The sequence below is a fragment of the Moschus berezovskii genome, chromosome 6 (assembly GCF_049115385.1).
Source record: "Moschus berezovskii isolate FMDL1 chromosome 6, NW_MosBer_1.0, whole genome shotgun sequence".
Taxonomy (NCBI): domain Eukaryota; kingdom Metazoa; phylum Chordata; class Mammalia; order Artiodactyla; family Moschidae; genus Moschus; species Moschus berezovskii.
In genome coordinates, this window is record NC_142465.1 from 112,818,007 (window position 1) to 112,841,630 (window position 23,624).

The window sequence follows — 23,624 nt, forward strand, 5'->3', positions numbered from 1 at the left end:
ACTTTGCCTGGCTGTCTTAACTGTAAGATAAAGTCACACAATGTCATTACCCTGCTCAGGGTTCCTGACATGTGTCTCGTTTGTCCTTTGGAAGATCTGTGGCCCACGTCTTTGCAGACATGTCCTTTTTTCATCTTTTACAGTGCTGTGAGTGAATAATCTGTTTTGTTTTTTCTTAGGATCATGGATGTGTTTTATTCACCTTCTGTGAATTTTGTACTCATGTTGCATTTTTTTGGTGGTCACAAAATGTCAGACAAAACTTAGCAACTGAACAGCAACAGCTGTTAATTGCTTTAGATATCTTTCCATATTAAGAATAATACACTGTTGAAAGTTTTGGAAAAAATTATAAAGATAGTCTTAGGATGTGCATAATGATCTATTTTTCCCTCCTTTCCTCCTTGCATTGACTTCAGGCAGGAGACATCTGTCTTGTTTGTTTACTAGGTTTCTCTTGTCACTGAGATGCTTGTCCTCTGTAACATGGCTTTGTTGTGGCAGGAGGGAGCACGTGCCACAGCATGTCCTTCCTTAGGCAGGGGAGGACACTCTCATGCTGTCCTCCCTCTGTGGTTAGCACTTGCTTTTCTCTGCTTTTTCATTGGGTCTGATGTATAGAAAATGCAGCACTTTCTTTGAAGGAAGTAGTTCCGCCTGCCAGGCATGTGTTCACCTGTCCCCTGCTTGTTTGCCACCCCATGCATGGATCCTTGTTGAGCTGAGCAGAGGAGAGGTTTGGTCTGCTTTGCTTCGTTAATAGCAACTCCACATGACTTCTCAGCAAGGGAGAGATGTTGCCACAGTGGGTGTGATTATAGAGACCTGTGGAGGGTCGCGGGGGCAGAGGGTGGCAAGATGCTTCCCTGTCAGTGGGAGGCTTGTCCATGAGATGCCTGCAACAGCCCCGTTTCTGGAAGCACGTCTTGCTCATGCAAACCCCGTGCAGACCACCCATTCTGGTTATAGGATCTAGAAGTCAAGGAACTTTGTTTAATTCTATTTGGACAACTGACTACAGTATCATGTGTACAGTAAAAATAGTTTAAAAAAAATTTCATCTCTCTTCTTTTACTCTGAAAGATTTTTACCTTGTTAGCCAGCTCTTTTAAAGTCAGGCTCAGAATTTGAACAGTAAAAATGACTTTCAGAAGGTCTGTTAGTCTGTTATCTAGGCAAGAGCACTTTCTATTTTTGAGTTAAATGATAATTGAAACTCGTTTTAAGGACCATTAAAAAGTAAAAAATTTCAATCAGATTGGTTTCTGTGTTTAATGATGATTTTGTATGTATGGATACATATGTATGTCCTTCCCTTTTGGCTCAGACAGTGAAGAATCTGCCTGCAATGCAGGAGACCTGTATTTGATCCCTGGGTCAGGAAGACACCCTGGAGCAGGTCATGGCAACCCACTGTAGTATTCTTGCCTGGAGAATCCCATGGACAGAGGAGCTTGGTGGGCTGTAGTCCATGAGGTCACGAGGAGTCAGACATGACTGAGCGACTTAACACTTTTCATTTGGATGGCAGTCTGCCATCATCTTTTTCTCTCCATGTCAAGACCACTTGTATAATTTCCACAGAATAAAGATATTTATGTAGAAAATTCTTAGATATTCTTTCTACTGAAAAGAAAAATATATTCCTGACTTCGTTTCACCTGACTTGGAATAATTGATGATCTTGCTAGTGTAATGTGCATTTTCCCTTTGCAGACACGTGATTCCTTTTTCTGTATCTGTGCATCTTATAGGCATTCTCTGTTATTACAGGTAACAATTCTTAACCTCTTTAATAATAATTTAAAAAAGAAAAAGCTGTACCTTACACATCAGCACAGAAGTCCAGGGAAGAAACTGAACATAATGATTTCAGCCCTAGCTTGAGTTTTGTGGGCTACAGATGGCTCAGAACTAGAGCTTTTGGAAACACCCAGAGTAAGACTTTCAGAAACTATTGATGGTAGTGGTTGGTCCTGGTTATCTTTTCATTCCTTGAATTTTTTAGGCAGGTGCATTTCTGTGCTGTCACTTCATCTCTTTTCTATTCCTTAAGGCAAAATGGTGGACCTTCCCACCGAACCCTCCTTTTTTTAAATTGCTTGATTAGTAGAGGAAAGTACAGAAGTCAGGAGTTTCTGAGGCGTGCGGATGACTGAAGCTGTCCGTGCTGGCTCCCCCTTTCTTTGTTACTTAGGGGAGATTGGTGTCTCCTCTCCCCTCTAGCCTCCTTTCCAGAAGGTTGTCTCCCAGAGACGCCGGGTTGCATGACCATCGGGACCAGCTCCCCCCTGTTCGTTCCCCATTGTGTCTTGTGAGTGTGTGTCTGTACTCAATTCGTTGATTGCACAGATGACAAGATGAACTTGCATTTAAGGCAGAAGTCATCCGGCTATCTAATGCTGTGTGTGGAATAGAAAATGTGGACTCTTTACTCAGAGCAGAGACCTGGTTTTGCTTTATTACGTGTTGACTGAGCTTCTTGGCTGTTCGCAGGAGACCCCTGTGCTCAGCAGGCTAGAGAAGCAGAAGTGCCGGGAAGAGGAGGAGGAGCGCCAGATCCTTCTCGCAGTGCAGAAGAAGGAGCAGGAGCAGCTGCTGAAGGAGGAGAGGAAGCGGGAGCTGGAGGAGCGGGTCAAGGCCGTGGAAGGTAGGAGTGGCTCTGCTGGGCCGGGTGTGGGCACGGGGGCCGCGGGGCCTGCCCCTGCAGTGTCCTTGCCCTTGTTCTGGGTTCCTTCCGCCCCTCCTTCTCGGCTGGGCTGCATCTGGCCTTATCATACGATGAGCCCTCGCTTTCTGATTCGTAATAGGCTAACTCCATTCTGACCTTGATCGTGATTTCAGAACCCTTAGTGTCTTTAATGCGCTCATGTAGCCTGTACCACACTTGTTAGCATACACAGCACAGCATCCTGGCCGGGGCTGTGGTCAAGCACACGGTGCCTCACATCCCGCCTGACGTGTGGTCTCTGGGGTTCATACCTCTTGGCACCGTCACACAGGTTTACTCACCCGACCTCCTGAATCTAGGTGCTGACGTACCTCACTTTGGGACACTGACAGGTCTTTGCGTGGTCTCAACTATGGGGACTTACTAAAATACATCAGACTGTCTGGATGAGCACCACAGGGGGTTGAGAGGTGAACAGGAGTTGGGCAGGGCTGAACACAAAGGCTGGTCTCCTCCATGAGGCTCCGCCTGCAGGACAGAGAGGTGGTTGTTCATCTGCGGCATAGAAGCCAACACAGAGGGTCTAGCAAAATGAAGACACAGAAGATGTTCCAAATAGATTAAAGCCTCAGGAAAATAATTCATAAAGATGCTCACCAAAGTGGGGGAAAGAATGGATGAACACAGTGAGAACAGAGAAGGAAAAATGGAAGTCTCAGCACTACACCAAGGCTGGTCTTCATCCAGAGAAGGTGATGTGTATATCGTGGGATCGGAAGGGAGTCCTCTGTCATAAACTCCTTCTGGAAAACCAAACGATTAATTCCAACAAGTATGGCTCCCAGTTTGACCACGTGAAAGCAGCACTCGACAAAAAGCATGCAGAATTAGTCAACAGAAAACTCATAGTCTTCCATCAGGATAAGGCAAGGCTGCATGTTTCTTTGATGACCAGGCAAAACTGTTACAGCTTGGCTGGGAAGTTATGATTCATCCACTGTTTTCATCCAACATTGCACCCTTGGATTTCCATTTGTTTTGGTCTTTACAAAATTCTCTTTAAAAAATTTCAGTTCCCTGGAAGGCTGTAAAAGGCACCTGAAACAGTTCTTTGCTGAAAATGATAAAAGTTTTGGGAAGATGGGATAATGAAGTTGCCTGAAAAATAGCAGAAAATAATGAAACAAAATGGAGAATACATTAATCAATAAAATTCCTGGTGCAAATGAAAAATGTCTTACTTAAAAATCAAAGGAACTTTTTGGCCACATGTTGACAAGTAGTAAATATTGGGTCACTTCTGTCTGGAACAGGCAAACAGAAACATCAGAATTCCATGTTACACTCATCACGTCACGACGTGGGAGTGAGTGAGGTGGTAGCATCACTTGTGAAGGAGTTGCTGTAGCCGTGGAGGGGCACCGACACTGCATCCACCTGTGGGCCCCGGGGCTTGCCCAAGCCTGGGGAGGATTGTGTCCAGACAGTGATTCTGGTGACGTGAAGAATCGGTTGACTGGTTGCTAGTTGTGAAATCCTGAGTTGAGTTCATGACACCTAATGTTTAACAGTTTGATACATGGATGTTCATTAATTTAGTTTTACTTTTCTTTAAGCTGGAAATCATTCTCTTTCTTAGAAACCAATTTTAGTAAAAGTTGTTGATAGCAAAATGCCTCTGGTAATTAAAGCAGGTATAGATTCTCTCACACATACAAGTTTATTTCTACACGGGCATGAAATTGGAGCAGAGGGAGCTTGGTGGGAGCGGGCGTCTGCGGGCCGTGTCTGCTCCCACTGGGCACCTTCCCACCTATCCCTCTGTCATGTGTCTTGCCTTCTGATGGTGTCCTGAGTCCTTGCTTCTTCCTTCCCCTCTGCCAGCAGGCCAGCAATGCACTGGAAAGTGTGTTTCTCATGGTTATGTCTGGGAGCCAGAAAATGCCTCCCCTTCCAGCTCCTGGCCTGTCCAGCTGGCTTCTTCACTTCCCTGGCACCTCATGCACCGGTGTGGATGGGGGCGGGCAGCTGTGCCGGGGAGGTGGGTGTGGCGGGGAGGGCACAGAGTGAGGGTAACCAGTGTGAGTGCTTCAGAGGGCTTGTACAGTCCTTGCATGTTTGGATTGAGGTCTGGTCCTAAGCAGGAGGTACTGTCTTTGTGTGGGCGACATAGATAGGGCTGGAGGTGGTCAGCGAGGGTGACTGTTGGCCCTCTGCTTCCCTTTTCCTTCTGACCTGCTTTCCTTCTCTCTTGCTCCTTCCCCTACCCACCAGGGCCTGCTTGCTTCCCTGACCACCCTCTGTGACCCCAGGACAGAAGGCTGTTAAAGCCTTCTCTCTAGCACTGTCCTTCCTGTCAGCACAGAGAGGTCGGCAGGGGGTGCAGTCGAGCGCGCCTCCCCTGTGGAGTCCTGACGTGCCTGTGTTCTGTGTCCTCGCAGATCGAGCCAAGAGGCGCCGGCTCAGGGAGGAGCGGGCCTGGCTGCTGGCCCAGGGGAAGGCGCTGCCGCCCCAGCTGTCCCACCTGGACCCCCAGTCCCCGCCTCGGTCTGAGAAGAGGACGAGAGACCCGTGAGTGCAGAGAGGCTCCTAGCCCTCCTCGCCTGCCTGGGGTGGGGTCGGGTCAGCTGTCATTTTGTAGATGAGGGAGGGGGTGGGTGTGCTGACCCTCACTCCCCCGTGTTTCCTGGAAGTCGTCAGTGTTACAGACTTACCTTAGCAGAGGTTTACAGAGGTTTCCTGGGGACAGTTCCAAGTCTCAGTCCAGAGAGCTGTGTGTCAGGTTGAATCTAGGGCACTGGGGAGAGAAGGGGGTCTCAGTCACTGCTGATTTCTCACTCTCTGATTCGCAGCTTCGAGCTGGATGATGACTTCACCGCCATGTACAAAGGTCAGTTCCCATGCTCCACGCCTGTGTTCTACTGAGTGTGTTCCCAGGTGCGTGTGCTGACCCTGCTCTTCTCTTTGGCCCCTCAGTTCTGGATGTGGTGAAGGCTCACAAGGATTCCTGGCCCTTTTTGGAACCGGTGGATGAATCCTATGCCCCTAACTACTACCAGATCATTAAGGTAGAGGCGGCCTTGTCAGCTGTGCGACTGTGGTGTGTGCCTCTGTGGTGGCTGTGTTGTTGTGTAATCAGATGGCACTCCTCAGGGCTGGGTGCTGGGCGCCTCCCAGGCTTTCAAACAGCTCCCAGTGGTGTCGGGACTACAAAGCACTGTTCCTCCACTGGACAGTAACGAGCGTGGCCTGTTGTAGGTCCCCATGGATATTTCAAGCATGGAGAAGAAACTGAATGGAGGTTTATACTGTACCAAGGAGGAGTTTGTGAACGACATGAAGACTATGTTCAGGAATTGTCGAAAATACAATGGGGAGAGCAGCGGTGAGTGGAGGAGGGGTGCTGTGGCTCTAGCAGCAACAGAGCCAAGAGAAACAGGCGTTTTCAGACGAGGAAACGCAATTTCTCCAGGTTCAGCCCTTTCTCAGGACCGTGAAGAGAGGGTGTGTTGAAGCCTTGGGCTGGGCCTGGTCATCCTGGGCCTTGCTCACCCACCGCTGTAGAGTCATAGGGCAGACCTTGGGTGACGCAGCCAGTGTCGCTGCAGGCACCGAAGCTTGGAGGTTCGGTGATTGTACTTAATGCTTCTGAAGTTTGACATTGAAGAATTAAATTTTTACCAGTTTGGGGTCCTGGGGCCCCTGTGCCAGCCACACAGGCTGGACAGTTTCTTAGGCCAGAAATTGTGTCCCGTCTCCTGTCTGTAGCCCTAGAAGGCAGGAGGCACTGAAGACTGGCAGACTCGCAGTTGATTGTTGGGAGGTGGTCTGGGGGCCTGCCCGGTGTGGGTGCTGAGACCTCTGTCCCTCACAGAGTACACCAAGATGTCGGACAACCTGGAAAGGTGCTTCCAGCGGGCGATGCTAAAGCACTTTCCTGGGGAGGACGGTGACACAGACGAGGAGCCGTGGCTGCGGGAGGAGGAGCGGCGGGAGAAGAGGCGAGGGCGGGGTGCGCGCGGCCACGTGTGCACTCGCTCCCGGGACACAGAGGCGCCCAGCCGGAGGCAGCCCGCGGAGAACGGGGGGAAGGCGCTGCCCCTGGGCCGCCGCGCCACTGCCTCTGGGGCGGGTCAGAGCAGCTCCGTGCAGCCCCCTGGCCAGGTGGGTGCCTCAAACGGCAGCTGCCTCTCTGGGCCCCTACATCTCGGTGGACCCGGCCAGCCTCTCTTCTCAAGCTAGCCAGCGAGGATCAGCTTCATCCCATAGTGGTTTCTCCTGACTGGGGGCTGGGGTGTGTGTGAAGTTCTCCCCCATTGTCATTTAGTCTTCATCTGTGTTAAATCCTTTTTGTTAATCATTTTAACTACACATTCTCAGTGGTGCAAAAATTTGAATTAACATCTCACTCCTTGTAAGTCAAAGCACGGGTACATCCAGTACATAAATGCACCTCTCCTGGGGAGCAGGGGGAAGGGGCTCTGAGGGTGGGGATGGAAGCCCCGGTTCCGCCTTCCATAGTCCAGGGCAGTGGGGCTCCTCCATGAGCCGGAGCCTGATCTTCAGGACATGAAGGGTGTACTCTCTCCTCCTCCTCCCTGCCTCTGCCCCGTGCCCTCCAGAGGCCAGCAGGACAGGGAGCGTTTTGTCCTCTCCGAGGGTCGGATCCTGCTGAAGTCACTGTCTCCTCTGGAGCCCCGGGGCCACCTGCCCATGGGCCTGGCCCGCAGCCTCCGCCTCTGGTGGTACAGGTAAGCAGACTGCTCAGCACGTGCAGGTGCAAAGGTGTATTCCAAAAATACCGTCTCTCCCCAGGGTAAATTGAATTCATAGTCCCCATAATCACGGGGTTAACACAGCTTCCCTTTTTCTGTTGCCAGCCTCCAGCTGGAATTAACCACCACCGAGGACCCGGGTGTGGCCCCCATGATGAGAAGCTGGCGTGTGGAGGGCTGGCCTCCCTTGCTGACATGGGCTCTCGACCTGGATCCTTGCCACTTGGTCAGATGAGCGGCCCCAGCCAGGACGGGCGCGTGTATCCCCCCACTCATTTCCAGCCAGGGCTCCTTCCTCCCAGGCACGGGGGTGCTCCAGCCCGACCCCCAGACTTCTCCGAGTGCCCAGAAGTCCCTCCCGGCCACATGTACCGACCCTACAAATACCTGAGCCGAGTGCACTCTGCGGTCTGGAATGGGAGCCACGGTGCTGCAAACCCAGGACTCTTGGGGCCAGACGAGAAGCCCCCCATGGGGCCAGGACCTTCTCACCAGCCCCGCCCTTTGGGCCACATGATGGATTCCCGAGTGATGAGACCTCCCCTACCCCCAAACCAGTGGACAGAACAATCCGGCTTCCTACCTCACAGCGTTCCTCCTTCAGGGTACCTGCACCCCCCGTGTAAACCTGGCGGACAGCGGCTCCAACCCCCTGCAGCCCCAGCACTGGGTTCTCTGTTTGGAGCGCCGGCCCCGGCTCTGCGGGGCGTGCAGGGTGGGGACTCCATGCTGGACAGCCCTGAGATGCTGGCCATGCAGCAGCTCTCCTCCCGTGGGTGCCCGCCAGGTGTGCCTTACCGCCCCCGCCAGCCTGCACCCCCCCGCCTGCCTGGCCCTTTCCCACCCATGGGCCTGGTGGTCCCCAAGCCTGCCTCGGGGGACCCTGGGAGGACACAGGACAGCAGTGATGTGCAGGAGCCTGAGAACGGCCAAGGTAATGTGTGCATGCGCGCTCCTTTTCCCCCGCCCTCCATCTGCCCTGTTAATTAGTGACCCGTCTTTTTATGCAGACTAGTAAACAAAATCTCAACTGGCCTCCGATCCCTTTCACTTGAGTGTCTCTGGGTTGAGCCAGCCGCGGTCCAAGGATTTGCGGTTACCATGCTGCACAGCTGAAGCGCTTGCTATGTCTCCACTTGTGCTGAGCCTTCCCGTGCTTACTCACTTCACTCTCAGAATAAGCTTTGAGGGAACTTTGACTAGTATTCTTGTTTGTATGGATGGAAGCCCCAGGGCACGAAGGTGGTTATCTGCCTTCATTCAGCTGTTAAGTGGGGAGACTGATTCAAACCCGAAACAAAGGACCTGGCATCCGTGTGTCCAAGCTCTGCATCGCCCAGCCCCACTTGAAAAGGACTGTTCTGAAGTGACCCTCGGGGAACATATTCTCAGGGCTTTATTCCTGGACCAGTTCTCTGCATGCCTTTCTCATTGGGCCCACATCTGCGTGCACTGAGGGTGGGGAGCAGTAATGAGATGGGCACGTCGTCAAGAGGGTTCTAGAAATGCCGTTTACAAGAGTAATAAACTCAAATGCAAGAGAAAGGTGGTGGGCTTCCTCTGTGTGACTCATGCCGGTTGAGGACGGACACCTAGCCTGTGTCCATGTGGGAGCCGTGGCACCTGGGCGTCTACAGAGTGTGATGTGGTTCCTTGTCAACTGGGTGGAAGGCCAGGAGTGCAGACTCCCTTCTAGTGGTTTCTTGGAGGGGAGGCTGAGTCTGTGAATGCCACCTGCAGCACGATTTTCCAGGCATGATTTCAGATGTGACTGGAATTCAGAGCTTTAGAGGAAGAGTCTCAGGAGCAGTCTGCTTAGTTGCCATGATGTTTGTGTTGTTTTGTTTGCGTTTTATTTTTTCTTAATGAAGTGTAGCTGATCTACAGTGTTGTGCTCATTCATATTGCTGTACAGCAGAGTGATACAGTTACACATATAAACATTCTTTTCCATATTCTTTTCTATTATGGTTTGTCTCAGGATGCTGAATGTTATTTCTCTGTGCTGAAGTCAGACCTTGTTTATCCATTCTGTATATATAATAGTTTGTATCTGCCAACCCCAATCTCCTTGTCCGTCGCTCTCCTACCCACCCTTTTTCTTGACAGTCACAAGTGTGTTCTCTATGTCTGCGAGTCTGTCTCTGTGTCATAGATAACTTCATCTGTGTCATATTTTAAATCCCACATATAAGTGATACCATACATTTCTCTCTTTCTGATTTACTTCATTTAGTATGTAATCTCTAGGTCCATCCGTGTTGTTGCAAATAGCATTATTTCATTCTTTTATATGACCGAGTAATGTTCCACAGTATATGTGGACCACATCTTTATGCATTCATGTACTGATAGACATCTAAGTTGTTTCCATGTCTTGGATGTTGTAAGTAGTGCTGCAGTGAACATTGGGGTGCATGTATCTTTTTGAATTACGGTTTTCTACAAAGGGCATTCCTTGTAGCTCAGTTGGTAAAGAATCTGCCTGCAGTGCAGGAGACCTGGGTTTGATCCCTGGGTTGGGAAGATCCCCTGGAGAAGGAAATGGCAACCCACTCCAGTATCCTTGCCTGGAAAATCTCATGGAGAGAGGAGCCTGGTGGGCTGCAGTCCATGGGGTCGCAAAGAGTCGGGCATGACTGGTGGCTAACACTTACTTACTTTCTGCAAATACATGCCCAGGAGTGGGATTGTAGGATCATACGTTAACTCTGTGTTTAGTTTTTTAAGGAATCTCCACACTGTTCTCCATAGTGTCTGTACCAATTTATATTTCCACCAGCAGGTAAGAGGGTTCCCTTTCTCCACACCCTCTCCACTGTTTGTTATTTGTAGACTTTCTAGTGGCGTCCATTCTGACTGGTGTGAGTTGATACCTCATTGTGGTTTAAATTTGCATTTCTCTAGTTCAGTGATGATGAACAGCTTTTTATCTTGGCCTCTTGGCTATCTGTATGTCTTAATTGAAGAAATGTGTATTTAGGTCTTCTGCCCATATTTTGATTGGGTTTGTTTTTTGGTTGAGTTGTATGAGCTGCTTGTATATTTTGGAGATTAAGTCCTTGCTGGTCTCATCATTTGCAGCTATATTCTTCCAGTTCGTAGATAGTCTTTCCATTTCGTTTATGGTTTCCTTTGTTGTACAAAAGCTTGCAAGTTTTATTAGGTCCCACTTTTTAATTTTTGCTTTAATTTCTACTGCCTTGGAAGACTGGCCTTTGGCAGTTTATGTCGGAGAATGTTTTGCTTATGTTTTCTTGCAGGAGTTTTATGGTGTCATGTCTTTAAGCCATTTTGCATTTATTTCTGTGTCTGTAAGGCGTTGGCATGTTTTTTGTTGACTGAATAATGAAAAGTGCATCATCATTCTTGTGCAGCTTGTACCTGTGATCTTTAAAGCCAGTGTTAGATTTTCAGGAGCCAGCAGCCCTAGTTGATCTTAAAGGTCTGAATTCTTGATCTTGTCTCTAAGCTCTGACCAGAATCCTATTTTATACCATTGGGCAACATCTCTGCCCTCCCTGAGAGATCATAATAATAAGACGCATTGATGGCCAAAAACAATAGCAAGGTAAAGAATTCTGAGTCTGTAATTAAGCGTTTGAGTTCAGTAGGTTCATGATTGTTTATTAAATTTCTGTAATTCCTTGAAGATGCCCTTTGAGTGTTATACACTGTCCATGTCTTATTTTCAGAAAACCCAGGCACGGCGGTGTTGTCATTCATTTAGCAAATTTTCATCTAGTCCTGTTCGTACTCCCCTGGGTGGGTGTCCTGACTGCAGGATCCTGTCGGGATCCGGCTTTCCCAGCGTCCTCAGGCCTGATCCCTCCTCCTCACTGTCAAGGCGATGCCTCCCAGCCAGCCTGCACGTCAGCCAGTGCACCCTCTGCCTCCTTGGAGTTGGGCACACAGATCACAGCCCCTTACTTGTCCAATGGTGGGCGGGGTGGGGGGCATGTCGTCATCATCTTGACCGCCTGTTCCTGTTGTGTGCTGGGGTTTCAGCCTGCCAGGTGTGACTTTGTCTCTGCTTTCCTTGCAGCGGATCCCTTGCCCGGGCTCGAGGAGAGACCAGCAAGTGTCGGTGCTTCAGAGGGGGCGTTCCTCAAGCAGCTACCTCACCCTGCGCCCCCTCTGCAGGCCGACTTTGCCAGGCGGAGCTCACCCCAAGGAAGGGGCCCAGAGGGCACGGAGCTCAGGCCGGAGTCCTCAGAACCTGGGGACGGCTGCCCAGCGAGCACGGTTAGGTCTGCCTGGCTCTCAGGGAGCGGCTTCGCCAGCCCACCCACCCAGGCGTGCACCCTGGCAGACCTGGGGCCGCTGCCCGAAAACGGACTGCGGGTAGAATCCTCCCCGTGTGGGTCTGAGGGCAAGAGCAGGGTGCCACCCGAGGCTGGGCCCCCTGCAGAACCTGCGTGCTCCCCTCTGTACACGCCCGGCTTGGAGTTCCCCAGCTCCACCACACGGTACCATGTAGGCCCAGGCCTGCAGGCTGTGGGTCCTGTGATGGGGGGCAAGCCTCCCGCCCCGCACCCTCCACCCTTTCCCCCTCAGGCATTTCAGTCTCATGGCCCTCGTTCTGGAGTCTTCCCTCAGTACCGCCCTCACCAGGGCATGCGGTATCCCTACCAGCCACCACCGCAGCCTTCCTACCACCACTACCCGCGGACTCCTTACTACTCGTGTCCACAGGGCTTCTCAGACTGGCCGAGACACCTCGCAGCCCCTGTAAGCCCGAGCGGGCCCCCACCAGCTCAGCCCGCCCCTGCCAGGCCTCTCTTCCCCGACAAGAGCGCTGTGACCGGGCTGCAGGGCTGCGAGGCGCTAAGTGCTGCCTTAACCCCCCCAACGCGGGTCGACGCGGTGGAAGCTCTGAGCGCTGCCTTAACTTCGCCCACACGGGTGGATGCCGTGGCTGCCAAGACGGCTGAGGGGCAGAACCCCGGCCCCGAGGGCAAGCAGGATGAGTCTGTGGAGCAGCCAGAGAGCCCCAAAGAGTTCCTGGACTTGGATAACCACAATGCGGCTGCCAGGCGGCAGGGCTCCCTGTCAGCCAGCGAGTGTCTCTACGGCGCACCCCCGGCCCCACTCGGCCCGGGCATGGCCTTCGGTTCGCCCGCCTTCCCCCCACACGCAGTGATGCTGCCCACCGGGCCGCCTTACCCCCCACAGCGGCCGGCCACGCATTTCCAGCCCAGGGCTTACGCCTCCCCCTCGGCTACTCACCCACCTCACCGCCCAGTGGCGGCGCAGCCCAACGGCCTGTCCCCCGAGTGCCCCCTCTACCGCTACCCTGAGGAGGGCCTGGGCCACTTCCAGGCCGTGATGATGGAGCAGATGGGCCCCGGAAATGGGGTGAGGGCGTCCTTCCAGGAGATGTACAGACCGTCCGGGTAAGGCTGCAACTGCATGCCTTTTTTCTACAGGAAGAAGCAGAGTAGTTGCTAGTCTCCCAAAGAGAAGCGGGTTTGGGAATGAAAGACCGACTTGGGTGGTCTGGGTCCAGGAGGAGCGTGTGGGTTTTGTGCTTGGGGCTTACTGGGAAAGCACTGGCATTAGAACCCAGTTTTGTGTGTGGTATTTTTTTCTTCGTGAAAGTGAATTGGCATTTCAGTGCTGTTGGGTTAGGTTTTAGACACCTAATGGCCAGAGTTCTGGGGCTGTGGGCAGACTTTGGCCAGGGAGAGGGGGTCTCAGATCCGGGTGGGTAGTCATGGGTGGTATCTTAGTCTCACCCCTCACCATTCATTTCTCTACTGATATGGAATGAAAACTCGGTGTATCCAGAGCCAGACTTGGCCACATACTACTCCCTGATAATTCTAGTAGTTGTGTCTTGAGGCCATGAGACGACTGAGATCCAGGGAGTCTCCAGGTCAAGGTTGGGAAGCCCTATCATAAAGCAGCACAGACCACCCTGAGAATCCGAGTGCCCACCTGGTCCCCCTAGCCCCAGTGAGAACCCGAGTGCCCCCCGGGTTGTCACAGCCCCCAGTACCTGGCTTGAGGACCTTCCCTCTGCGTGTGCTCACCCCTCTCTGAACGTCTGGCATGTCTCCTGTCTGTTCTTCGCCTTCTCTTCTGAGCCTTTTTGGTGTGTCTCCTAGCTGAGGGCGTCCTCCTGGTGCAGCCTAGACCCTACCCTGGCCGGGGACGTGGTGTGAGCGCTCTGATGGAGGCACTGTCTGATGTCTCCAGTTGCCCCTGGAGTGTCCTTGTAGCTGTTTCTCTGTTTTGTTCTGATTTTTCCCCATTCAGGATCCAGTCACAGTTCGTGGCTACATTTGGGTGCTGTGCCTGCTCAGTAATTTACAACATTGACTTTGCATTCTTTGTTTTTCAAAGACAGAGCGCCCCAGGCTCTGGCTTCTTCTCATTGTTTCCTCATATCTAAGAGTCAGAGTGAACACCTTTGTCAGGAGCACTGTGTAGGTGGCATCAGGCATGTCTTTGCTGCCTCACGTGGCAGTCCCTGGGTCAGGGGGTCACTCCCTCAGTTGGTCCAGGTGGGGCTGTGCGCCTTTTCCTTTGTACTGAGGACATCACATGCAATGCATTCCTGACTGTTCCTTCCTAATGTCTCTAGACTGCAGGGGCCCTCGGTCCCGTCCCGGCCCTCGTTCCCAAAGACGCCGGCACCAACGGCATCGCAGGAGGAGCTGCCCCCTCAGAAGCCCCCAACGCTTCCACTCGATCAGGTCAGAATGGTGGACATTGAGAGCTGTCCGTGTGGTTTCCGGCAGCTGTGGCTCCAGGGGGTGTGCTTGGAAAGGGGTTGTGTCCTGTGGGCCGTGTGGCCAGAGGGCCTCTGGAGCAGCTCCTTCCCACCCTGCCAGCCCCTTATTCCTGTCCCAGGCACCAGCTCTGCGATGGGTTAGATTTCCTTCCCCAGACTGGCTCCCGTGATGTGACTCCTTGTCTACATCGTCTGGAAGAGTCGGGTTCCCCCACCCCCATCCCCGGTCTCCCTGGAGGCAGCAGTCCTTGGCCACTGGACTGAGTCAGGGTCCAAGTCTCAGAAACTACACCTGGCAGGACTGCCCAGCGAAGCAGAATTTGGGCCATTTTCCTAGATGGGATGAGTGTGTGTGTTGGCTTTGTTGTTTTTAACAGTTAACACGTGTAAGTTTCGCTGAAACTGTCTGTATTTTGCTTCTCTCAGAGCTAGTCCCAGGAGGAGACAAGCCCCAGGGGAAACAGAGCTGCAAGTGGAGAACGGGCCCGGCGCCACCCACCTCTCCTGCCACCAGCGTCATGTTGTGTGTGGCCTGAAGCCTGGACGCCCCTCCTCACGACTCACATGCTCGCAAAGTCCGGGGCCAAAGTGGAGACCAGACAGGCTGGACTCTGGTGGTTTCTCCAGGCCCTGGGACCCTTGTTTCAGGGAAGACCATCCTGACCTGGGGGCGGTGCTGGTGGGCTGTCATGGCAGCTGCACTCAGGTAGCCGTCTGGGGACAGGACTACTCGTGTGGGTGTGTTTGGAGCTGGGTCCAGTTTACAGAGTTTTCATGTTGCCTTTATGATGATTTCTGTCAGTGGTGAATGTATTGTACATACAGCGGGGAGGGCGGGTGATGGGGATAGAGTCTGGCCAGTGGGCTCACAGCCCTGCTGACCCCCTGTGTTTACAGCCCTTTCCCACTCACTCTTGGGGGGCTGCAGGAGGGGCACACCTGGCCGCTGCTGTTCCTCTGACGGCTCTTCCCCTCAGGCAGCCACCTCACCTGGCGCCCCACCCCACCCCCGCTTGCCTGGCACCCAGGTCATGGTCTGAGATAGCAGTGCCCCTCCTGGCTGGCCAGCTGCTCGCCAGATAGGTGTAAACCAGTATCAGGAGCATTTGCTCGTTGGAAGGTGCGGTGGCGTGTCCTGTCACAGACCTGCCGGGACTGTGGTCTGGAAGGCGTCACAAGCTTCCTGCACAAATCACAGTGTGTGGCAGTGACTACTCAGGTTTGTATATGTTTAGTGTCAATAAAGAAGCTGCACAGCTTTTAATAGGAAAAATGTATCCTATAGATTTACAGCTTGAATTTAGGAATATTTCAGTATATATAGTTTTTATCCATTTTATGTGAATATAGTAAAATAAGTCATGGTGATTTAAAATAGCTGTCAAGAACAAGTTCTTGAAGTTACTTGTCTGTGATAGGAAACAGTTTTACAGTATTCAGTTACTTTATTATGGTTTTAGAAGCAAGCGACACTGGATTCTCCCTGTTTAACATTCTTTGAGTTTAGCTGAGATGCCACCAAAGTTAGGACTCCTGTTTTAAGCTTTTGAATATCCCACAAAAGCAAAGGAGGAAACAACTGAAGGGAGATAGGCTGAAGTCACAGGTCTTTGTAAAAATAGCGTGTTTTTAAGCATGACTTTGAGATGGTAGGAAAGCCTGCAGAAAAAATTGGTTGATTGCGCTTGTTCTTATAAATTCAGCTGTGTGAGGGGCCAAGAGAACCTTCCACCCAGCCCCAGTGTCCTTGCTGAAGCTGGAGCAAACCCGCGGAGACCAGCGCCAGCTCCAGTCGCCCAGATGCTGAGCTCGGGCAGGGGGAGTGCTGGGAACGTAGGCGCCTTCCAGACTTGCGCAGAAACACGATTTTTGTTTTTAACAGACTCATTTAAACTTTAAATTTGGCGTGCTTTCAAGTGGGGCGAGGTTGGGGGCTGTGTTCTCATTGGATTCTGGTTCTTGTTGGAGCCCTGTCATGGGCATGATGTGGTTCAAGGTGGGGACGTCAGCATCACCATTTGGGAAGGATGGGGAAGGGTCGTGGACAGATCCAGCTTTGCTCTCAAGCAGTGAGGGAACATGCTTGGCACACTCGGGCTCTGTGTGTGTCTGTGAATCAGCTGGGAGGGGAGTCTGTGGCCCCTTCCTCTGTTCCCGGCTCAGAGCCTGCTCCGGCCAGTGTGGAAGCTGGCTTGGGTGCAAGGCCTCAGGCACCCTTGCCTTGAGCAGAACCAGGGTGGGGTAGGGCCAGGACAACTATGGCAATCCTGCCCGTTCTGTCCATCCACCATGCACAGCCCTCTGGTGGCTCGGCCCCCAGCCCTGACCCCGTCTCCCGCTGCCCCAGAGCCTCCCTTCTGGGTGAACAGAGAGGCCAAGCGCTGGGGAGCCCTGCTGGGAGTGCGGGTCCACTCTGCGTTGCGCCACAGGGCCAGCCCCGTTCAGGGCCCTTGCACTCTTCCCGACCAGAACTAGCTTGGGAGGAGGTCCTTCCCCTGGGGCGGGGGCTTCCCCTGGGACTGCTGCCACCTGTCTGGGACCTGGAGGACTCCTGTCCACTGCTCACCTTGGAGTCTTTATGTTAGAAACCGTCTTCCCCAGACCCAGGAGAGAGAAAAGATCCAGAGAGAAAACAGGAGCCTTTATGGAATGTTTCTGGCCTTGAATTTTTTCCCTTCCTTTAAGAAGAGCTCTTGGCTAAAATTTATTAGGCTGAAGACAGGTGGAGATCGAGTGACAACAGATGCGTGGATTCCTGTTCTGAACACTTTTCTTGTCCCGCCTTTAAAGTGAGACTAGTGCTGCTGTGTCCATCTGCCTTACTGGGGGGCCCTCGTGCCTGTTGTCTGCAGGGCGTCCTCCATGGGCAGAGCCGGGTGACTCTCAGAAGGCCGACTTTCGTGTGGACGGAGAGCCTTCAGCCCACGGCCAGCTTGGCCCCCAGACCCCGGGAGCGTCCTTGTGACTTGTGCCGGTCCTGCCGGTTCCTGCCAGTTCCAGGAGTGGGCCGCGCGGACTCAGGGTTTTCTCGCTTTTTGAAAGTTTCCGTCTCAGCCACACACATGGCTCTTAGGTCCTGGTTTGGATTCTCCCAGGATCCCTCAGTCAGCAGCCCCGAGGCAGGGACACTCAGAGAGCGGCTGCAGCCAGCGCGTCAGAGCCCAGGGGAAGGTGCCCTCCACGGAGAGCGGGGCGTGTGGGAGTCAGGCTGTTTAGCCTCCGCCGGGGTGCAGGTTCCCCTGCCAGGGGCTGAGCCCTCAACTGAGACTTGGTTCCTCCTGTTCTGGGTCTGGACTCTCACTGGGGTGCTGGGCCTTCCCTGCTGTGTCCTCATGTGAGGCAGGTGCGAGCCTGACCTCCAGCTGCTCCATCCTCCTGTGCTTCATGGGCTCTGGCTGAGCAGATGGTCAGTGGTATCGGCCCCCTGGTCTCTCCCTCGCTGAGCCCTGGTGACTGATATGGAAAAGCCTCTTAACCAGCTGAGTGTCCTGTGTGTTTGGAAAGGGTGGTGGGCCCGGAAGTGAGGGGCTGAACACTGTTCCCAGCTGGGTCCACGCCCGCTCTCCTGCTGCGGATTCCTGTGCGTGGTCCTGGCCAGTACTGGGAGGGGAATGCTATTTATTTTTATATTGTGTGTATTTTGTCTGGTCTGCTGATCCCGTTTCACTGAGAGCCACACTTACCTCAGTACTTAGTGCTATACTGTGTGTTGGGTAATTTTTTAAAACAACTTTTAAAAAATCTTTTTGATCCTTGGAGGTCTGTAGATTTATTTCCATATGAATTGGTTATTTTGTATAAAGTACATTCTTAAAAGAGCAGGGTGATGTGTGAGTTGTGTGTGTCCCGCGTCACTGTCATCTTTTATCATTGAGGCAAAGTCCCACCAGGACAGAGGTTTGAGTGAGGCCCAGTGCCGCCATCCAGAGAGGGCCCCATGTGGATTGTGGGGAGCGGGTGTGGTAGGCCCTGCGAGAGTGATCGGGTGTGCTCTGTGGAGAATTGCTGGCTGGCAGGCCTCAGCAGCGTGGGGATTGTACACACTGCCTAGCTAGGCGTGTGGGCCCCAGGGACGCCCTCACTGCCCACGCCCGGGCACAAATCCCACCTCGCCGACACCCGCGCTGGGGCCCATAGGTAACGTGCTGCTGGGCCCGTAGGTAACATGCTGCTGGGCCCGGGAGGGTAGTGGGCAGCTCCGGCAGGGCCGAAGCCCTGTGAATGGCAGCGTGCTCTGGGAGGGGTTTTGTTGTTGGGGGTGGGGGAGGAGAAATTGGCCACCTTCTTATCAGGTGGACGTCATGAGTAAACCTCGATTTTGACATGAAGCCAGCTGGAGTGTTTGTCTCACTTGATTCTGAGTCTCCTTGGCCAGTGGGTGGGGTTGGGGGAGTGGGGGGCAGGCATCGAGGACCCTGGCCCCCTTCGCTGTCCTGACGAGTGGGCCGGTGTGGACTAGAACCACACCCTAAACACAGGTAGTACAGTTTGGTTCAGACTTTTGGATTCCCAACTGCACCGTCTCACACTGTGACTGGAATCCCTTACCGAAGGCCAGAATGTTCTGATAGTTTTAGCCAGAGATTAGCTGAGTCCCTCAGGGTATGTTTCCCAGGTCTGTCTCCTTGAGACCAAAACAGTGTCTTCCACTGGTCTGCTCTGGAGTCTGGTTCAATGGAATGTGTTAGTTAATCCACCCCATTTTCAGAATTACTGTTTGACCTTTACACTTTTTAAGCCCTGGTTGTACCATCCCCAACACCCTTGCTTGCTTCAGATTGGAATAAGAAATGGAAGCTGGTGGGGAGGAACCAGGGAAGAGACAGGAAGCCAGTCATGAGTGAAGAGTGGGTTGGTCTCAGTTCTGGTGGAGCTTGCCATTTGATGTCTGGAAACATGCAGAGATTTCCTCGTATTGAATAGCAGTGGCTTTCGTCTCTGGGAGGAAAGGTGGCTGAGTTTTATAAATGGGGAGCACCTCTAGCATGAGATTCCCCCAGGGCTTGACCCTCAGAGGCGACCTTCACCCTGAACCCTTCTGGAGAGACCTCTGAGAGGAATGCCTCTGGGCTGCGGGCCCAGGCTCTCCCCTGCCCCAGACGCTGGGCCCCCCAGTCTTTCTCATGGCCTTGTGGTTTTCCTTTGGGTTTTTTATTATTTCCATATTTATGTATTTGGGTCTCAGGTTGTACTAGTTTTGTTCCCCTTCTGCCAGGTTCACTGTTTGTTGCCTTGGTTGATTTTAACCAAACTCTTCAGTGAGAGATGGACTGTGAGAGACTAGCCAGGAAGGCAGCTGTGGTGTTCTGCACCCGTCCCTTGGCGTTCAGGGTGATGCGGGTACCACGCGGCTGCCTTCAAGAAGTCTTTCAGTTTGGAAAAACACTGCCCGCTCCTCAGAGCTTGGGTCTGAAGCTTCTTCCAGACAGAGGGTGGCAGGATGACGGCTGTTTTTGAGAGCCCTGCAGTTGGTCCCTTGGAGCATGTCCAAGGCTTGAATCGGCAGGAGAAAAGCACGTTGCATCCCAGCCCCAGGAACTACGATGTCACTTCTCAGCGTTTATGAAATGAAGGCCATTCTGTGCACCTGGCGCTCACGTGGTCACTCACAGGACAGAAGGGAGGACGTGACTTCCCCTGCAGACTTCACAGTAAAGGGAGGCGAACAGGGCAAGAGGCTGGACGCCAGCAACATGTGAGCAGAACTTGGCAGCGAGCCGCCCGTCCGCAGTGGGTCAGGAGAGAAGCGGGTGTGTGTGTGTGTGCGCACCTTTGTGTGTGCATGGTAACCGTGACTGGAGAGAGTAGTGTGTGTGCACGCGCTGACCCTGACCGGGGCTACTCCCTGGGGCCCAGTCTCTGCTCCGTTCTGGCTCCTTGAGCCTTGTTCTGGCTTGAAACCCTCCCCCCAGTCCCCAAGCCTGTGCCAACCCCCGGCCCTCACAGCCACTGGGTAAGTGGGCCAGTGAGGTCAGGGTGAACAAGCCCCTGCCCAGCCCTGCCCGTCTTCTGGGGCCCCACACCCAATGCACAACTGCCCCCACATGCATTCCTTTGTAGGTTTCCTGTCCACACTGGTTCTGCAGCTGCGTCTTGGCCAAGTCAGTGGGGACACACAGGTCGCCCCCCTGTGCCCTGCCATGCCTCCACTGATGTGCTTTGCTGAGATAGTCGGCCCAGGACGCACAGAGGCAAAGGGGGTGAGGAGGGAGGCTGGCCATATGGCCAGGGTGGAATCCAAGGGATAGGAGCATAGGCGAGCGTGGCCATTCCTTAACCCTGGCCCCGCTGGTGTTCCACCGTCCCCCTCCTCGGCTTCCTACCCTGACCCCAGCAGCCCCCACAGCTGAGTTGTCTCCCAGCCCCTCGGGGAGGCTGGGGTCTTCTGTGAGGGAGCCAGCTCCGTGCTTGGGGGTTCAGCTGCCTCTGACCGGTCCCTACCCCCCAGAGCCACACGTAAGAGCTTTTAAAAAATATTTCAATTTCAGGCTTAAGGTCAGAACTGAGTGTGACCTGTTTGCTTAAACTGTTACGTGCCTCTATCCTGTTCCCCTCGCTGTGTGTTTGGTGAATGAGAGCCACTGTCAACAGTAAGAACACGCACTTCCAAGGAGGGTGTCCAGTGAGCAGAAGAGAAGCATGGTTAGAGCTTGCAATAATCTGACTGTGGCCAAAAGGAAAGAAAGCCACACTTTAGCTTGTGTGAGTCACTATCTGGGAGTTTGGGAGACAGGCTCCTTGGAACCCAGTGGAATGTTACTGAGGCAGAGGCAGACAATCGAGAAGGGGTAAGAGGACGGGACTTTGGTTAACAAGCCAAAGTCTTATTGGTGATAAGGGACAGACTGTGACTTATGTTTTGTAGCCTGAGAAGCTGCAGTGCCAACAATCACACAGCGTTCAGGGCACTGGGTACGTTCTCCCATGGGTCTAGGAAGATGTTTCTCTCGTGTCCTGGTTGGATATCGTCAGGGAGGCCCTGGCGCTGCCACTGCAGCTACCCACATGCTCAGTCCGCCTTCTCCTGGGAACTTGTGGCCCTTGGCATCAAAACATCAGAAGAAACTGGGTGCTGGGAGGAGGTCCTGGTGTCTGGAGAGCTTGTCTCCCTTCCCGGGTGGCCAGCATGTTGTGGGCTTCAAGAGCTTTGTTTTGGGGGAGAAAACAGTGGTTTTCTGAAAAGGTGACGTCGACCCTTTCAGAAAAGGTGGGCCGAGTGTGTCAGGCACTGCTGTCCAGGTCTGGACAGGAAACCTGGAGGAAGAGACAGACTGGTCCCCGGGTGCTGGGAGTAAACCCCAGGGAAGCCGACAGTGACCTGGCTCTGGACAAAGATTCAAGAGGGGAGGGGTGGACAAGAGACGCCAGGTGTGGGAACAAGGTGACCTGAGGACCCAGAGGGCGTGAACACTTTCCCCTTACTGTCCCCAGCCAGGGACGCACACCAAGATTATCATGCCGTGAGAAACGGACACGAGGCTGGACTGAGGGCTGATGTGGCCGTGCTCTGAGTGTGAAGACAAAGCTGTGGGACCCACATGAATGCCCCTCGGGATCTCACAATCAGGCCTAGTTTGGAGAACTGGTCACGTGTCATCACAAGGGTCCATACATTCGAGACAGAAGTAACTTGTAGGACCTGCACCGGGGAGCCCGTGAGGAGTTCAGGCACAGGCCAAGTGGACCCTAGTCTTCCAGAAGTTCACAGGCTGGAGCTGGTCCCTGCAGCTGCAGATGCCAGCCCACCCTGCCCTCACCATTCCCTTCCAGGGTGGTGGTGACCTGACCTTGTTCACTGTGGAGAAGGCCATCAAGTTGGCAGCCAATGACTTCTTCCAGCAGCAGGTCCCACAAGGCAGGTGCATCGTGCTTTTTCTGTATGGTGGTGGGAGTGAGTGGCCACTGTGCCTCAGTGCACGGGTCTGCACACGTAAATGTGCATTTGGAAGTTCAAGACCGGCCATATAGAAAGGATATGCTCTGTCATCAACCAGCAAACACGGTCTCGGTTTTATCGAGGGTGAGAGACACTTGGCCACTGTGTGTGTCCAAGGTGTTCAGCGCAATGACCTGACAACCACATACTCATGATCACCACTGGGTGACAGCCACCGCTCGCAGAGTTACAGAAATGGTAAAAACATCTGGAATCTACTCTCCTAGCAACGTTCTCACACAGAACAGTGTTAACCACAGTTGCCACACTTAGCACCACACCGCCGGGACATACTGACCTTGTAACTGCATGCTGGGGCCTCACCCAGTTCAGTCTCCATCTCCTGCCTCTGTGAACCACAAATCCCATCTTTTTTTCTGTGTTTGCATTTTTTAATAGATTCTACATATCGGGGAAATCATACAGTATGTGTTTCTGTGTGACTTTGACTGTATCTTCATTCATCCGTCCATGGACACTTGGCTTCCACACCTTGGCTACTGTACATTATACTGCTGTGGACACAGGGGTCCTTCTCCACCAGCAGTGGACAAGGGCTCCCTCTCCGCGTCCTGACTGATTTATGGCCAGTGTGGCAGACAGAAGGTGGTCTCAGTGGTTTCCCTGGTGATTAAGTGCACTGAGCAGTTTTCTCATGTGTTCTGTGCACATTGCTGTCTGTGAATTCTTGTATTGGCCCCATATCAGATGTATGCTTGCAGTTGTCACCCCACCCCACCAAATTAGGTAGGTGGGCTTTTCATTTTGTGTATGGTTTCCACTGCTGTGCAGAAGCTTTTTGGTTTGATGTGGTCTCACTTGTTTGTTTTACCTTCTGTTCCATGTGCTTCAGGTTCCAGTGTCATAGGTTTCCTGCTGTTGCGAGTTTTATGATCTCAGGTGCTTGATCCATCTTTAGTCTTGTGAGACAGCAGTCTAGCTCTTTTGCAAGTCAATGTCCAGTTTTCCCAGCACCATTCATTAAAGAGCCGTCATTGCCACTGGTTCCCTTAGTTGACAGTTTCTGGGCTCTGGGTTCCATCCCGTCGATCTGTGTTTATGCTGAAGAACGGAAACAGATCAGCTGCAGACACTGTCCAGTTCTATCCATGCTCCCCGTTGCCTGGGGACAGTTCTTGGGGATCGGCAAGGAAGGACTCTTGCTAGGGCTGTTTAACTGTCCTGGCCTCAGCCTCTCTGTCAGTCTGTTTTCAGCGCTTGGTTTGTTTACCCAGCTGGGTGAGTGGCAGCCCATGGGGACCAGGCTGAATACCAAGGGAGGGTGGAGGGGCCAGGGTGGGGCAGTGTGCTGGCCTGTGACAGAGGACACGACTCCAGCCCCCAGTGGCATCTGCAGGTGGAGTTGCCTGATGGGCGTGAGCTGCTGGGAGCCAAGTGGCAGGCACATGGAGGTGCCTGAGATGCCGTAGCAGGACGCTGGGCACTGCGTGAGCCTCTCCCCCTTCACGTGGGATCAGAACAGACTTCCCAGATTGTCCCTAA

At 53.0% G+C, this 23,624-nt stretch overlaps 1 protein-coding gene across 2 annotated transcripts in view; it reads left to right on the plus strand.

The window, feature by feature from the left end:
* Positions 1-15,562, plus strand: part of CECR2 (CECR2 histone acetyl-lysine reader) — a 113,446-nt gene extending 97,884 nt beyond the window's left edge. For both annotated transcript variants that reach the window (XM_055396499.2, XM_055396501.2), the window contains 11 exons: positions 2,497-2,650; positions 5,113-5,242; positions 5,524-5,561; positions 5,648-5,739; positions 5,930-6,056; positions 6,546-6,835; positions 7,294-7,422; positions 7,552-8,380; positions 11,492-12,842; positions 14,036-14,147; positions 14,612-15,562. In XM_055396499.2, coding sequence (XP_055252474.2) covers positions 2,497-2,650; positions 5,113-5,242; positions 5,524-5,561; positions 5,648-5,739; positions 5,930-6,056; positions 6,546-6,835; positions 7,294-7,422; positions 7,552-8,380; positions 11,492-12,842; positions 14,036-14,147; positions 14,612-14,617 — 3,258 coding nt within the window. In that variant the 3' untranslated portion in view covers positions 14,618-15,562. The remainder of the gene's footprint in view (positions 1-2,496; positions 2,651-5,112; positions 5,243-5,523; positions 5,562-5,647; positions 5,740-5,929; positions 6,057-6,545; positions 6,836-7,293; positions 7,423-7,551; positions 8,381-11,491; positions 12,843-14,035; positions 14,148-14,611) is intronic.
* The last annotated feature ends 8,062 nt before the right edge of the window (positions 15,563-23,624 follow it).